General features: G+C 61.1%; 1 protein-coding gene across 1 annotated transcript; it reads left to right on the top strand.

The window, feature by feature from the left end:
• Positions 1–99: 99 nt before the first annotated feature.
• NID2 (nidogen 2) lies at positions 100–16323 on the top strand. The gene is made up of 22 exons (XM_063333859.1): positions 100–402; positions 1262–1570; positions 4468–4700; positions 4982–5388; positions 5992–6141; positions 6219–6464; positions 6702–6902; positions 7071–7289; positions 7849–7992; positions 8320–8448; positions 8540–8671; positions 8755–8874; positions 8970–9206; positions 9799–10035; positions 10203–10424; positions 10588–10757; positions 11594–11723; positions 11932–12103; positions 12643–12800; positions 13472–13595; positions 15555–15667; positions 15755–16323. Exons 1-22 carry the CDS (start codon positions 211–213, stop codon positions 15763–15765), a joined length of 4056 nt encoding a protein of 1351 aa, XP_063189929.1. The 5' UTR covers positions 100–210; the 3' UTR covers positions 15766–16323.
• The last annotated feature ends 269 nt before the right edge of the window (positions 16324–16592 follow it).

Genomic DNA, 16592 nt, shown 5'->3' with positions numbered 1-16592 from the left:
CCCGATTGGTCGGGGCCGGGGCCGGGGGATCCAATGGCGGGCTGGTCCCGCCCCCGCCACGGCGCGCCCCGTCCCGCCCCGCCGGCTCCGGTTCCCTCCGCCGGGTCGGGGCCGTCCCGTCGGGTCCGCTCCGCTCCTCCGCTCCGCTTCGCCCCGTGGGTGCCGTCGAGGGCCGGGGAGGGGGTGGGAGCCCCGCGGGCCGGCGGAGGGATGCGGCTGGCGGTGATGGTGGTGGCGGCGGCGGTGGTGGCGGTGGGGACAGCCCTGCCCCGCCGGGGGCTGCTGCCGCACGGCCCGGCCCGCGGCGATGCCCGGCTGCGGCCCGGCGACGACGAGAGCTCGCCCGGGCTACCGCTCCGCCGGGCCCTGCGCCTCTACGGCCGCGCCGCCCGCCGCCTCTACGTGAGTCCCCTCCTCCCCCCCGGCCCCCCTTCCTCCTCTCCATCATCTCCCTCCGTCCCTCCATCTTCCCATCCCTCCCTCCACCCTTCCATCCTTCCCTCCACCCTTCTATCCTTCCCTCCATCCTTCCATGCTTCTCTCCATCCTTCCATGCTTCTCTCCATCCTTCTGTCCCTCTCTCCATCCTTCTATCCCTCCCTCCACTCTGCTATTCCTCTCTCCCTCCTATCCCTCCCTCCCTCCATCCTATCGCTCCCTCCCTCCTTTTATCTCTCCCTCCCTCCCTCCTTCCCTCCCTCCTTCTATTCCTCCCCCCCTCCTTCTATCCCTCCCTCCTTCCATCCCTCCCTGTCTCTCCATCTTCTCACCCTCCTCCTCTCCATCCCTCTGTCCCACCATCCCTCTCTCCTTCTATCTTTTCCCCCCTTGATCTTTCCATCCCTCCTCCCACTCGCCCCCTTTCTCCCCAGCCATTCCCCTCAACACCCAGCTCCCCTTCCTCCTTCACCCCTGCCCCTCCATACGTGTCCTGGCTGCACCACCACACATGTCTTTTCACCATCCATCCCTTTTTCCCCTCCACCCTGCTCCCACTGTCCCGTGCCCGGTGGCTCCGGCTGCAGAGGAACAAGAGGGCTTTCTCCTTCGCAGCTGTTTCCCCACCAGCAGCGGCTGCAGCTGGGATGGCCCCTGAGCTGCAGCTCTCTGGGGGATGGAGAAGCCCGAGGTCTTTGTTTTCTCCCTGTCCGGATGGGGCCACGCGGCCTCGGGGCTCGGGGAGGAGGGGGGACATGGTGGGGGGACACATGGTGGAGGCACCTCTGCAGCTCCTGAGCACCCTGCACCGCTCTCCCTGCAGGTGGGGACCAACGGGGTCATCTCCACCCAGGATTTCCCCAGGGAGACCCAGTACGTGGATGACGATTTCCCCACAGACTTCCCCGTCATCGCTCCCTTCCTGGCCGACCTGGACACCTCCGGTGACAGAGGGAACATCTACTACCGGCAAGACGACTCTCCGGCCGTGCTGGGCCAGGCAGCGGGCTACATCCAGGCTGGGTTCCCCCGCACCGCCGGCTCCTTTGTGCCCACCAATGCATTCATCGCCACCTGGGAGGACGTGGGTGCCTACCAGGAGCTCTCGCAGGACACCGAGCCCTCCAAGAAGGTGAGGCCAATGGGCTGAGGTCGGACGCCCATCCTACATGTCATGAGAGGATGAGCATCCCAAATGCTCGGTCTCTTCTTTCCGGGCAGCTGGATGGTGGGTCCAGCCTTGGATGAGCATCGGGGGGAGACATGGAGCTTCTCCTCTCTGCTCAGAGCTGCGGTGGGCCTCTTGGCTTTGCTGATGGGCAGAAGAAGTTTAGAGGTTGCCTTCCACTCTGTGCTTGGCAGCGCTCAGGCTTTTCCCTGCTTTTCAGGCAAAGCTTTACAGTGCTGGTGGCTCTGGATTTGAAGGGCAGATTTGGGTGGGGAGAGCCGTGTCCCAGGTCACCCATCAGGCTCCAGACCTTTTGCCGGTGGCTTGAGGCTGGTCCTTCCTTCTGCCCGCAAGTTTATTAATGCCAGCGGCGAGGAACTGGCTTTAGAGTTTCCACCGTGGGTTGATTTTGTGTCTGGAAAACAAGCTCGTAGGTGGCCCGCTGGGTCGGGGAGGTGACCTGTGCTCTCCGCCCGCGGGCTGATAAGGCTCCTGCGTGGGTGGACCTACAGCGCTGCCTTTCCCTGAAAACGCTGGATCCGCTGCTGGGGCAGGAGCTGTCGCGTTAGGCTGACGACGTGCCGAGGAGATGACGGTGACGCTCTGCCGGCAGGACGGGCTTCTCGAAACGAGCTGAATGCGACGGAGCTGCGAGAGGGAAAAGTCGGGTGATGGATACCCAGAGCCACGCGATGGGTGACGGGCTCGCACCGCCGTGGGGGCGGGGGCTGAACCCAAGGCCCCATCAACAGCCACCAGGTCCCCACGGGCCACCAGGAGCCGTCCCCCCCGTTCCGGGGCCCTTCAGTAGTGGGTTGCTGAGAGAGAAGCCAAGCAGGGGAAGAAATTGAGGTTTGGAAGGGAACAACGCACATTTTTTCCTCTAATTTAAAACTTGGGAAAGCAGCTGAAGAGATGCCATCAGGGGCCTCGCAGCGACCTCGCAGCCATCGAAAACGCAGCCTCCTCTTCTCTCCCCAGTTGTTGGGGTTGGTTTATTTTTTATGGTTTTGTTTCCCCCCCCACCCCCCCGAGAAGTTGGATCAAGTTTTAAAACGAAACCGGTCTCGCTTCGAAACGAGCGGCTCCGGGGAAAGCTTCATTCAAGCCGCGCCGAAATGCAGCTTGTGCCTGTGCTTTGCTGAACTCCCCTTTAGCCAAAACTGCTAAAAAACGCCTCCCCAAACGCCACTTTTTTTTTTTTTTTTTTCTTTACAAAATATGCCGTTTGTTGAAACGCTGCCCTCCCGCTGCTCAGAACCCGGATTGAGCTCGAAGCATTTACCCCCGGCTTTGGAAAGTCACGGCTCATCCTTTTTGAGCCTCGAAAGCAGAAACTTGGGTTAAGATGAGGGGGGGGGGGTTTAGAGGGGGTTAGAGGCTTCCCCTCCTCTCCCAGCCTTGGGGGTCCTGCCCTTCCGGGACCCTGGCAGCGCTGCCCTGTCCCTTCCAGCTCCTTGGGGACGCGCTCATAGTCCCTGCGGTGGCATTTTTCCAGGGCTGCGGAGTGGGGCGAGAGCTGACCCCGCTTCTGCGAGAGCAAAAATTGCCCTTTGGGCTGGAATTTGCCCTTTGCAGGGAGCAAAAGGGTAGTGTGTGCGTGGGGGGGGGGGAGGGTTGGCCCCCCCTCCCTCTGCCCTCCAATGCCACCACAGCAGTGTCACCCAGGGGGTCGTGTGTCCCCTCCGCCCCCCAACCGCAAGGCAAAATGAGTCCCGCAGCTGCTGCTGTGACTTGGCTGCGTGGGGGAGGAATCCAACCCCGGGGGGGGGGGGGGGCGTGTTATTCCCCCCCCGCCCCAGCTTTTTGGCCGCCTTTGCGTGGGGGGGTCTCTGAATGCCCGAGCGTGCGACACACACAACAAGGCTCTTTATATCCCGCGGGGCCGCCGGGGGAAACCCTGCGATGCCCCCAAAACTGGGGCTGGCGCTGCGGGGACAGGCAGGGCAGGGCTGGGCTGGGAGGGGGGTTGGTGTGGAGGGGGGGAGCCCCCACCCCAGCTGCTCGGGGGGTGAAACTGGGAATTCCATCATTTTTCCTAGGCTCGGGCAACCTTAACCATCTCCTCGGGAAGAGCTGCTCCTGTGCGCTTATAGCGATTTATCCGGGGAGCGGGACGTAGGCTGGGGGGCACGTGTTGGTTTCAGGGTGACCAGGGAGGGGGCGGGGGGGAAAATGCGTGTGGATTCTCCGGTGGCTCGTAAGGGTTGTGCTCGCCCCACAGCCGGCCCATCCGTGGGTTATGGCCACGGTCCCGCTCCCCGGCGCGGCCCCCGAGCTGGCAGGGCAGGCAGCCAGTGTGCCTATAGCGGGATGTATGGGTGTGGGGAAGGCGGCAGCACACGCATGGGTTTTTTTCCCGAGGAAACCAAGCTAAAACAGTTCTCAGGGCTGGGGGGCGCGGGGAGGCGGGGGGAGGGGGTGCGGTTTGCAGGTTTTCCTCCGGTGCTGATGGGACGGAGGGGGGCTGCTGGCAATGGGAGCGAGGGGCTCCTGGGCACGGCACGGGGCTGTCACAGCCCTGCGTGGCAGCTCCGAGGGACACCCCTGCGGCCAAGTGGCTGAGGTGGGGGGCGGAGGGGGGGGTGGCCTGGCTGTGTCCTGGGCTCCCCGGGGAGGATGCTGTGCATCTGCCCAGCACATTGCGCCGGGGTTTGGCCGTGCTCGAGCAGCTCCTGCTCTTCCTCAGGAGGTGTCTGCAGGCTGCTGGAGGGCTCTTTTGGGGGGCTTCCATGCCCTGCTGTGTGCAGGGGTGGGGGGGCTGTGTGGCTGTCACGTCCCCAGTCCCCTTCCCTGTCTCAGTCCTCCACTGGGGTCTTGCCCTTCCATGATGTCCGTCTGTCCCGCTCTCCCCTCGGCAGCTCAACACCTTCCAGGCGGTCATAGCCTACAACGATGAGGACACCTACGCCATCTTCCTCTACCCCGACGGCGGCCTCCAGTTCCTGGGGACGCGACCCAAGGAGTCCTACAACGTCCAGCTGGAGCTGCCGGCCAGGGTGGGCTTCAGCTGGGGGGACGGCGATGACCCGAAGAGGGACGCGCTCTTCCACAGCCTGGCCAGCAGCGAGCAGGCTCTGAGGCAGCTGGAGCGGTGCGTGGGGCTGGGGCTGGGGGGAGGATGTGTGGGGCAGGCAGGGGCAGCAGGGTCGCCTTCTCCAAGTTCCCAGAGCCTTTTAAAGGCTGGAAGAAGGAGGGGAGTGAGCTGGGGGTGATGGGTTGCACTGGGAGGGGGGGCTCAGCCCCACATGCAAGGGAGCTTTTTGGGATTTGTGGGTCCGTGGTTAGGGGACCGGGAGTGGTGGGGGGGACACCTTTGGGGTGGGTTTCCCCCCACGGCTGTGATGGACGTGTGTGTGTGCTGCTGTCCTGCAGGGAGAGCAACGCGGGGGTACCCGGCGTGTGGGTCTTCCACGTGGGCAGCGTGGCCCCCCTGGAGCACGTGGAGCCGGGGGGCGGCGGGGAACCCATCCCCCGTGTGCTGCAGAGCCCCGTGCATCGCGCCACCGCCCCCCGCCATGCCGACCACGCGTCCCCGGAGCTGCCGGCGCGCCAGGGCTCAGGGGTCACGCCATCGCATCCCCACCACCCGCCCCGCGCCCCGGCGCTGCCGGGCGTTGTCCCCAAGGGGCTGCCGGCGTCCCCAGGGCGGGAGCAGAGCCGCCGGCTGTACCCCGCCGGGGACAGCGGAGCCTGGCAGAGCTACTCTGCCAACCCCTCTTCCTACAGCTCCGGCCATCACGGCGTGGGCGTGGAGGAGGACGTGCATTTTAACCCCGACGGTGAGTGACGGGGACACGTCTCGTGGCGGTCAGCTCCCTAAAAAAGAAAAAAAAAAAAAAAAAAAAAAGGCCCTCTTTGCTGCAAGCTCATCCCTTCCCGAGCAGCTGGGGCTGGAGCTGAGCGAGGGCTGGCATCGCTCCTGCAAAGCTGCTGCCCTTCCAGCTCCGTTCCTCCTGGCCAAATCCCGCTGCCAAGGGGCTGCTGGAGCCATACGGCCCCGCGCACCGGGTTTGCCGCCGCTCTGTCCCGTGTTGCAAGGAAGGAAGCTCCGGGAATGGGGATGGGAAGCTCAGGGGACATGTCCCGGCATGAGGCCGGGGCTGGGGAGCCGCCGTGGCATGTGTCCAGGGGAGCAAAGCCCCGTCTTTGTGTCCGTGTCCCAAAAATACGCAGGAATTCGATCTCTCGCCCTCTGTCAGCTCTGCCTGAAATCAGGCAACAGGTTTGACACCCTCAGCATCCTGGGGCGGCTTTCTTGGGAATCGCTGCAGCCGGCTGTCCACTCTCCCCAGGGTGTTTTTGGGACCGGGGGTGGCATGGTGCCCACCCTGAGGAAGGGTGGCTTGGACCCCGTGTCCCCAACCCTTTCCCCTCGGCCCCAGGGTTCACCTACAGCGCGGCCAGCAGGGAGACGTGCGCCCGGCACCACGGGACCTGCTCCCCGCATGCCTTCTGCACCGACTACGCCGCCGGCTTCTGCTGCCACTGCCGGGCCACCTACTACGGCAACGGGCGGCAGTGCCTGCCCGAAGGTACGTGGGGCGGGTGGCGGGGATGGGTGCCCCATGCCTGGGTGGCCGCTGCCAGGGGTGCCCGTCTCCCTGCCCAGGGGCCGTGCATCGCCTCAACGGGAAGGTGAGCGGGAGCCTGACGGTGGGACGGGCGTCCGTCCGCTTCCAGGACGTGGATCTTCACGCCTACATCGTGGGCAGTGACGGCCGAACCTACACGGCCATCAGCGGGGTGCCCCAGCCCGCTGCCCGTGCCCTCCTGCCCCTCCTGCCCGTCGGAGGGCTCTTCGCCTGGCTCTTCGCCCTGGAGGAGCCCGGCTCCGAGAACGGCTTCAGCATCACAGGTGAGCGGGGGCGCGGGATGTGCCACCACCGTGGCCCGTTGCTCCGAGGGACATGGCTCCCCGTGGGGTGGCCTGGCGCAGATGCGGGGTGACGCGTGGCTTGGGCTCCTCCGATGACCTCCCCCCGTTCAGCTGGCCGTCGCCTCCCTCGCGGGTGTGCCGGAGGAGCCGGGAAGGATGCTTTGGGGAACGTATCCCTAAAAATCCTACAACCGAATGTTCCCTTTTCCTGCCCAGGCGCTGAATTCACCCAGAGCCTGGAGGTGACCTTCTACCCCGGGGAGGAGAAGGTCCACATCACTCAGATGGCCGAGGGCCTGGGGCCGGACAATTACTTAAGCCTTAAGACCCACATCCAGGGCCAGGTGCCGTTTCTCCCGGAGAACGTCACCGTCCACATCGCTCCCTACAAGGAGCTCTACCACTACTCCAGCTCAGGTAGGAGCCCATGCTCACCCCCATGCTCGGCTTCTTGCATCCCCATCGCTGCGTGCCCCCACTTGGAGCTGCCCAAAACCACCACTGTTTCCAACATCCGAGAGACGCCGATGCTGAAGCCCGTTTTCCCCCCTCTCATCCCATGGGGTTTTTCTTGCTGTCCCGCAGCCGTGATGTCCTCTGCTCACCGGGAGTACGTCCTGGCCGCCGGGACGGCCAACCACACCTTGTCCTACCGCCTGCACCAGAACATCACCTTGGCCGGCTGCCCGCATGCCCGCCTGCCCGCCCGGCAGCGGCTCAGCGTGACACGTGCCTTTGCCCTCTACGATGGCCACGAGCACGTCCTGCGCTATGCCCTGGCCGCCCGTGTCGGCTCGGTGCCAGGTGAGCTCCGTCCGGGGGATGCTGCCGTCCCCCCGCCCGCTCCCAGAGGCTGCAGCGTTGCTCACTTTGCCCAAAAACAGCCAAAAAAGAGGGGTTTGGGACGGCTGCAGGAGGGGTGGTACCGGGTACATGGCCGTGGGTGCCTGCGCGGGATGAGGGTGCAGCGGTGACGCCTGTGTTGGGCTTACAGGAAAGATGGGGACAGACTTTTTAGCAGGGCCTGTTGTGATAAGACGAGGGGTAGTGGTTTTAAACTGAAAGAGGGAAGATTTAGACCAGATATAACGAAGAAACTTTTTACGCCGAGGGTGGCGAGATGCTGGCCCAGGTTGCCCAGAGAGGTGGGAGATGCCCCGTCCCTGGAAACATTCCAGATGGGGCTCTGAGCAACCTGATCGAGTTGAAGATGTCCCTGCTCATGGCAGGGCCATAGGTGGCCTTTAAAGGTCCCTTCCCACCCAAACCATTCTGTGATTCTTTAAGTGGGAACAGCCATTCCCTCTTCCCCGTGTCTCCCAGGCCTTTTCCCCGCTAACGTCCGTCCCCTCCTTGCCTGCAGACGATGTCGAGAATCCCCCGGTGAACCCGTGCCACGATAACACACACGCCTGCGAGGCGACGGCACGCTGCCAGCCCGGTGTGGGGATGGAGTACACATGCGAGTGCCCGGCCGGGTACCGCGGAGACGGCCGGGGCTGCCGAGGTGAGCGGGGGCTGCGGACGGGTGTCGGGGGGGGAAGGCTAGTGCACCCCGTCCCCCACGGGGCACCGTGGTGGCCACAGCTGTTTGGGGTGCTGGGACGTGCAACAGCATCGCAGCACCCGCAGGCTCAACAGCTCCTGGAGCTGCACCGAGGATTTGGGTGAATCACAGGGGGAAACTGAGGCAGGGTGCTGGGGGGCTGCCGGGGAAGTGGAGACATGGGACGGGCAGCTTGGGGCAGGATGTCTCCCCTAGACCGGGAGCAGTCGGACGCCGAAACTGGGGGTGTCCCACCACCACTGGGGTGCCCGGTGTCTCCCCTTTTAGACGTGGACGAGTGCGCGGAGGGCCTGAGCCAGTGCGGCCCCTTCACCCTCTGCCTGAACGTGCCGGGCAGCTACCGGTGCGAGTGCCGCAGCGGGTACCGGCCGGCGGAGGATGGGCAGGCGTGTGTGCGTAAGTGACAGCCCCACGGCTCGGGATCTCCCCCATCCCTCTGCCCTGTGGGGCTCACCCCGGCCACCCCCTCACCCCTCTGTCCCCGCAGCGAGCGACCCCTGCGAGGATGGGAGGAACCCCTGCGCGCCTGGGGACCGGGCGCGCTGCCTGCCCCGCGCCGGGGGACGCCCTGCCTGCGAGTGTCTCCCCGGGTACAGCGGCGACGGCATCCACTGCGCCGGTACAGGGGGCACGGGAGGGACCGCGGGGTGGCACCGTGCCGGGGTGCCCTGCCTGGCTGATTCCCATCCTCCCCGTGCACAGACGTGGACGAGTGCGCCGAAAACCCGTGTCACCCGGCTGCCACCTGCTACAACACGCCAGGCTCCTTCTCCTGCCGGTGCCAGCCCGGCTACGAGGGCGATGGCTTCCAGTGCGCATACGGTAAGGATGCCCGGCTTGCCACTGCACCGGCTCTGCCCAGGGTGGCTTCCACCGTCCTCACTCTGCCGTTGTTTTGGCTGTCCCGATGGCGGAAGGGAGCACGCAGCGGCTGACGCCCTGCCAGCACCAGCAGCTCTACCCGCGGGCGGTGCCGCCGGGACCCTCGCCTGTGGGTGACGGGCACGTGCCCCAGTGCGACGAGGAGGGTCGGTACCGGCCCCTGCAGTGCCACGGCAGCACCGGGCACTGCTGGTGCGTGGACGCCGCGGGGCAGGAGATCGCCGGCACGCGGACGGCGCCGGGCAGCACGCCGCCGCGCTGTGGGAACCCAGGTCTGTGCCATTCCGAGGGGGCGAAGGGAGGTGGGATGGGGCCTTGGGCATCTCCTTGGCATCCGATGGGATTGGCAGGCACCGGAGATGCCCTGGGTTGTGTTAGGTGGCGGAGGGTGTTGAGAGGATGCTGGAGAGGCAGAGCCCTGCCTGTCCCTGCCCATCCCGCCCAGCTGTCACCAGCAGAGTGGGGTCAGGGGGGCTGCGGCCCACGGAGGGGGCTCTCTGCCCACCCGCCTGGCTGGGGGCTTCTCTGCCATGGCCTGGGTGCCAAACGGGTGGTTGGGCACCTCAGGGGGCTGCTGGGCCTTTAGGGCGCCCTGGCCCATGGTGGTTACGGTAGCAATGTCCATGGGGGCACCTCCTGTGTCACCTAGCCATGGAGGGGACAGCCATGGGGTGCCGAGGGGGGGGCTGCAGAGGGGCAGCCCCCAGCCCCTGCCCCAAGGGGGGAGACCAGGTGGTGCCGGCAGAGTGTCACCCACCACCCGCAGCCCTGGGTGAAGCGGGGCCAAACTGGGGCGGCCAAGTGGGTCCAGGGGAGCTGCGCGGCACCCCCTGAGCCGGGGGCGGGGGCATTTGCTGCCGGCAGAGGCCATCCAGCGGCTGACCCCCTGTGAACACGAGCGGCTCTACCCGCGGGCGGTGCCACCGGGACCCTCGCCTGTGGGTGACGGGCACGTGCCCCAGTGCGACGAGGAGGGTCGGTACCGGCCCCTGCAGTGCCACGGCAGCACCGGGCACTGCTGGTGCGTGGATGCTGCGGGGCAGGAGATCGCCGGCACACGGACGGCGCCGGGCAGCACGCCGCCACGCTGCGGGAACCCAGGTCTGTGCCGTCCCCTCCCCATAGCACCCCAACCTCGTGGTGCTCCTCCAGCAGCCTTAGCATGGAGGGGCGCCCAGCAAGGAGAGGGGGACCCGGGGGCTCCGGCAAAGCCCCGAGTCCCCCAAACTTGCATACGGGGAGGGTGACTGTTGCCCTCCCCACGCCAGAGCCCACGGAGCGGCCCCACACCATGTGCGAGCGCTGGCGGCAGAGCTTGCTGGAGCACTACGGCGGCAGCCCCCGCCGCGACCAGTACGTGCCGCAGTGCGAGGCGGGGGGAGAGTTCACCCCGCTGCAGTGCCACGGGGACAGCGGGTACTGCTGGTGCGTGGACGAGGGCGGCAGGGAGATCCAGGGCACGCGCTCGGAGCCTGGCAGCACCCCGCCGTGTAAGAGCTCGGCACCCCGAGTGTGACACACACATACCCCCCCCCCAGTCCATCTGCCACAGCATGGCCTCCTGGAGCTGCACCGCACCCTCGGGTGCAGAGCCGAGGGGCTGATGCTCCCCGAGCCATCTCTCTCCATGCGCCCCCCCCATTTATGTACCAGGTCTCCCTAGCGTCGCGCCGCCCAGCGTCCGACCCTCACCCCGGCCCGATGTGTCACCACCGGCCACGGGGACCTTTCTGCTCTACGCTCAAGGACAGCAGATCGGCTACCTCCCGCTCAACGGCACGCGGCTGCAGAAGGAGGCGGCGAAGACCCTGCTCTCCCTGCATGTAGAGTATCTCCAGCGCCGGGGTCGGGGTGCAGGACCAGCGGAGGGACTTAGGGACAGGCTGATGCTGCTACTCCGTGTCCCGCATCTCCCTGGACCACTCTTGTCTTGAGCTGTGATGGTTTGAGGGGTCGCCTCCTGAAGGTTGCTGTTGGTTTGTGGGGATGCTGGCCATGCCTTGGAGCTGAGATGGAGGAGGAGAGCTCTCCCCTCTTCCTCCAGCCGTCCCCAGCGGAGGGATAGGTCACAGCCGGGGGCTGCCTGTGAAGCAAAGGAGCATGGGTGCTCGCAGAGGTCCCCTGGCCATCTGTCATGGTCCCCCGGACTGCCAGCCGCACGTCTCTACTGTAAAACTTTTCCCTTCCTGGGACTCCTCTTGGAGTGTGGCCATGTCCATCTCCAGCCAGGCCAGACCGAGGGAGAGGAATGCTGCAAGCCAGGCCACGACCCTCCCTGAACCCCGGGGAACCCAAACACCTTGCCAAGTATTCCCTTTCCCCATCCTGAAGGTCATTCCTTCGGGCTGGCTTGGCTCTCGGAGCTGTCTCTCCTTCAGCCAAAGGGTTCCAAACCCATCTGGACGTGGGTGTGTGCCTGCGACAGCTGACCTGAAAACCTCTGCTGCAGGATTCAGCCGAGGCGGGGGGGGCGGGGGGCGAAGTAGGAACCCCTCGGTGTTGGGATTTGCTGGGGAAAAAGGGATTTGAGCGTCATGCCCTGTTCTTGCACCTTGCAGAGTGCTCCCAGTGCCGGCTGGGGGGCTAACGGTGCTCATTGAGCCTCCTGGCGATGGCCCAGGCAGGATTTCACCCCGTGTCCCTTTCCCAACCCTGGCAGGGCTCCATCGTGGTGGGGATCGACTATGACTGCCGGGAGAAGACAATCTATTGGACCGATGTGGCCGGACGGACCATAAGCCGGGCGAGTCTGGAGCCAGGCTCTGAGCCAGAGACCATTATCAACTCGGGTGCGTTCCCATCACCAGTGACATCCGCCCAAAGCCACATCGGCGGGTCCACACCACTCCGTGGCCATCGCAGCGCTGGGGCTGTCCTGCTTTGGGGTCCTCTATCCGTGCTCGCATCCCTTGGCTGCGGGTCAGGCGGGTCTGGGCACTGTGACAGGTCCAGGAGCTTCAGGTCCCCAGCCACCAACCACGTCTGTCCCTCTGGCAGGTCTCATCAGCCCCGAGGGGCTAGCAGTGGACCACCTGCGCCGAGCCATATTCTGGACCGATAGTGGCTTGGATAAGATTGAGCGAGCCCGGCTGGATGGCTCTGAGCGACGGGTGCTCTTCGATACGGAGCTCGTCAACCCCCGGGCCATCACGGTGGACCCCGTCCGAGGGTGAGCAGCAGCAGTTCCGAAGGGATTTGCATGCAGGGATTTGCAAGGTGCAAGTTGGACACACGCGGTGGTGGCTGAGGCCCCATCCTGACCCTGGGAGCAGCTCTCCTACAGTGCACACCCCGTAGGAGGGATTGGCTCTGTTCCCCACCTCCTCTTTTATTTAATAATTCAGGATTTGGCCAAACCTGCTGTTTCAGTGTCAGGATGTATATTATTTTTAAAAGCTTTGAAACACGCCTGGCGTTGGAAAACACAGGCCGTGCCTCTAGGGCGCTGTTGTGATACAAAATGTGCTACTCCTAAGACTCGCCCTCGTCTAGGAGCTACAGTTTGGGTCGTAAACATGTTTGACATAATCATTCTGGTTTTCTTTTAGAGATTTTTTTCAAATCAAATAAAGATTTATCTCAGGCACCCTTCAGGGGGAGAGCCAGGCCTCTCTCCTGACAAGAACCAGTAACAGAGAGCCAAGCCAATCATCTCCTACCATTCCTTACTGTTGCGTGTCCTGTTTGTTCATATGATTATTTCCCAAGCAACCTTTACTGGACGGACTGGAATCGTGAAGCACCCAAAATTGAAACTTCCACTGTCAACGGAGCCAACAGGAGGGTCCTGGTGAACAAGGACATCGGTTTGCCCAATGGCCTGACCTTCGACCCCTTCTCCAAGCTCCTCTGTTGGGCAGACGCAGGTAATTTCACTCAGGACCAGTCAGACTACGACACGCGAAGCCTCCAGAGGGAGAAACCAGTTATATAGAATCACAGAATGGTTTGGGTTAGAAGGGACCTTAAAGCTCATCTAGTTCCAACCCCCTGCCCTGGGCAGGGACACCTCCCACCAGACCAGGTTGCTCCAAGCCCCGTCCAGCCTGGCCTTGAACACCTCCAGGGATGGGGCAGCCACAGCTTCTCTGGGCAACCTGGGCCAGGGGCTCACCACCCTCACAGCCAAGAATTTCTTCCTCAGATCTCATCTAAATCTCCCCTCTGTCAGTTTAAAACTGTTCCGCCTCGTCCCATGGCTCCACAGGATCCACAGGATCAAGAGTCCCTCCCCAGCTTTCCTGTAGGCCCCCTTTAGGGACTGAAAGGCTGCGATAAGGTGTCCCCAGTCTTCCCCAATAGATGGCTTTACGCCATTGCTACCTGTGGGCTTCTCCGCCCCCTTCCACTGTCCTGCCCCGAAAGACTTGGTGTGATGGGGTTGGGGGACTCATAGCATGAGTTGCTTCTACACCCTTAGGCTGGGCAGCTGTTTCAAAATTTAGTGAATCCAAAGAATGTGTTTGGTGAGGGTTTGCGTTTTTTTGGTTTTTGGGTTTTTTTTATGGCCCGCTAACTGTCTTGTGTTTAAAAAAAGGAACGAAGCACCTGGAGTGCACATTCCCCGACGGCGCGGGCCGGCGTGTCATACAGAACAACCTCAACTACCCCTTCAGCATCATCAGTTACGCCAATCACTTCTACCACACCGACTGGAGACGGTAAGGGAAGAAAACACACTCCTTCCCGCGGCCGGGAACGCTGCGCTTGGCATTTCCTCGGCCTCTGCCACTCGCTGCCGGAGTCACACTAGGCAGCAGCTTGGGGGGGGGACTTTGAGCCAGAGGAGGGCGGAGGGGGGGGCAGAAAATAAACACTGTCCCCAGCCTGTTCCCTGGTCCCCAGTCCCGGCACCTCACCAGAGCGCTCTCTTGGGTCTCCTGCCATCCCACGTTCAGCAACACCCGCTTGTAACACCCGCATAGACAAGTGTACCCTCCGCTGGATAAAAAAACTGGCTGGATGGCTGTGCCCAGCGAGTTGTGATTAATGGAGCAAAATCTGGTTGGCGGCCGGTCACCAGTGGTGTCCCTCAGGGCTCAGTTTTGGGGCCAGTCTTGTTCAATCTCTTTATTGATGATCTAAACAAGGGGATTGAACGCACCCTCAGTAAGTTTGCGGATGACACCAAACTAGGTGGGAGTGTTGATCTGCTTGAGGGTCGGAGGGCTTTACAGAGGGATCTAGACAGGTTGGATCAATGGGCCAAGGCCAATGGGATGAGGTTTAATAAGGCCAAGTGCGGGGTCCTGCATTTTGGTCACAACAACCCCAAGCAACGCTACAGGCTTGGGGCTGAGTGGCTGGAAAGCTGCCCGGCAGAAAAGGACCTGGGAGTGTTAGTGGACAGCCGGCTTAACATGAGCCAGCAGTGTGCCCAGGTGGCCAAGAGGGCCAATGGCATCCTGGCTTGTATCAGGAATAGCGTGGCCAGCAGGAGTAGGGAAGTCATCATGCCTCTGTACTCGGCACTGGTGAGGCCTCACCTCGAGTACTGTGTTCAGTTTTGGGCCCCTCGCTACAGGAAAGACATTGAAGTGCTGGAGCGTGTCCAGAGGAGAGCCACCAAGCTGGTGAGGGGTCTGGAGAACAAGTCCTATGAGGAGAGGCTGAGGGAGCTGGGCATGTTTAGTTTGGAGAAGAGGAGGCTGAGGGGAGACCTCATTGCCCTCTACAACTACCTGAAAGGAAACTGTAGAGAGGCAGGGGTTGGCCTCTTCTCCCAAGGGAATAACGACAGGACCAGAGGAAACGGTATGAAGCTGCGGCAGGGGAGGTTTAGATTAGATATTAGGAAGAATGACTTTACTGAAAGAGTGGTCAGGCACTGGAACAGCCTGCCCAGGGAGGTGGTGGAGTCACCATCCCTGGAGGTATTTAAGAAACGTGTAGACATGGCTCTTCAGGGCATGCTCTAGTGCCCGAGATTATTGGTTTGTGGTGGGGTGTTGTGTGTGGGGTTGTGGGTGTGGAGTTTAGTTGGTGGGTGCTTTTTTTTGTGTGTTTTTTTTTGGTTTTTTTTTTTATGTGGTTGGACTCGATCTCAAAGGTCCCTTCCAACCACTAAGATTCTGTGATTCTGTGATTCCGTAAATCTCAGCGCGGAACAGTTGTTTAGAAGCAAGCCCGGCTTCCTGGGAGGGACAGAAATAGCGGTTGGGGTTGTTTTTTTTTTTTTTATTTTCAATAAAACTTGGCATAAATGGCTGAATCTAGATCAAGTCCAAAGATTCCGTCCTCAGCCATTCCCTCTCCACCGCTGCCACCCAAGGCCCTTGGGGAAGTCGCCTCTATTCCCACTCCAGCTGGAAGCTCTCAAAACTTCAATCAAATCTTAGCAGATTACAACAAACACTTAAATGCTCGCCACACTTGGAGGAGATCCTCAGGGCGATAATCTCTCCTTGGAAAGCTGTCTTGTGACTCTATCACCAAAGAGTAATGCACTGAATGAGCTGGATGTAGATTTTATGGGGCAAATTTCTTTCCACTTGCTCTGCAGGTGTTCGGGCCAATCTTTTTAGCTGCCTCTGCTCTTAAATACACGTAGACGGGGAAAAAAAACCCAAATCACCAAGTTTTATAGATGAGTAAAGCATTTCTCCCTCTTTTATCCCCAGGGATGGTGTGATAGCCATCGATAAAGAAACCGGCTCCTTTACCGATGAGTATCTTCCGGAGCAGCGATCACATCTCTACGGAATAACCGCAGTTTATCCCTACTGCCCTGGAGGTAAAGCACAAGAAAACCCACCCCCTCTTTATTGTCTGACAGCAGTTACACGCCTGACATGCTAAAGATCTCAATTTCTCTTTGCAGCAAGGAAATAGTAACTGCTTATTTTGAGAAACAACGATCTTTGCACCCAAAAGAACTTCAGAGACCCAGAAAACTGTCACTGCATACAACTAAGGGGGGGGGGGGGAAGCCCTTAACCAAAGCCAATGAAGCGACCTACTTTCCTGCAAAAGATTTCCAAGTATTTTTTGAAGTTATACCTCAAGTCTTTACTACTGTATTTTTTTAAAAGTGAAAAACATTGATATATTACAAAAAAGAATGGTCCTGTAAATCCTAGGCCATTACTCTAACTCTTGCTTATGCAAGCCAATTTAAAACGTAGCTTTCCTATTCAAATGTTTTATTTTATCAGAAGAAGAAGGGATTAACTTTTAATAGTTTTGACAATCTGACCAACGGGTCCTTTTATCCAAATATAAACGCCTATGGGGAGCTTTGGATTGCAGTATCTTGCTGGGTCTAAATAATCTACAGCCCTGAAGACAGAGACTGTGTGTGCTCCAGAAGCGTGCAGAACAGTGACACGATACGGCAAAGGCATTGACATTTTTCCAGAAGCCAATTCTGTATTTTCACCACTGCCTCAATGCATGTCTTTTAGTATTTATATTAGAAGAATATGCTAGAATTGATCTGTTCATGCGTGTTGGTTCTTCTAAGTGCCTTCATAGACCTACCCGGCGTAGACCGATACATGTTCAGAAATGCCATTTACGTTGTAATGCTTCACTTTTTCTAGGTTACTTCAATAATTGAATAAAATGGTTGTTTTACGTTTCCCTTTGGAGTTACTTTTTAAATATTTCAGTTGGAGGGCAGACTGTGGAGAAGCAGCAAGCAAGCCAGGAGCAAGCCG

This window comes from Chroicocephalus ridibundus, chromosome 4 (assembly GCF_963924245.1).
Source record: "Chroicocephalus ridibundus chromosome 4, bChrRid1.1, whole genome shotgun sequence".
NCBI lineage: Eukaryota > Metazoa > Chordata > Aves > Charadriiformes > Laridae > Chroicocephalus > Chroicocephalus ridibundus.
The sequence above is the reverse complement of the archived record's forward strand: the minus strand, read 5'-3'. Positions and strand labels throughout refer to the sequence as shown.

Excerpts from the sequence above, each read along its gene's own strand:
- NID2 (XM_063333859.1), top strand. The coding sequence starts at position 211 with ATGCGGCTGGCGGTGATGGTGGTGGCGGCGGCGGTGGTGGCGGTGGGG. Across the intron at positions 1,571-4,467 it reads ACACCGAGCCCTCCAAGAAG|CTCAACACCTTCCAGGCGGT; the intron begins GTGAGGCCAATG and ends TCCCCTCGGCAG. Across the intron at positions 8,672-8,754 it reads CGACGGCATCCACTGCGCCG|ACGTGGACGAGTGCGCCGAA; the intron begins GTACAGGGGGCA and ends CCCCGTGCACAG.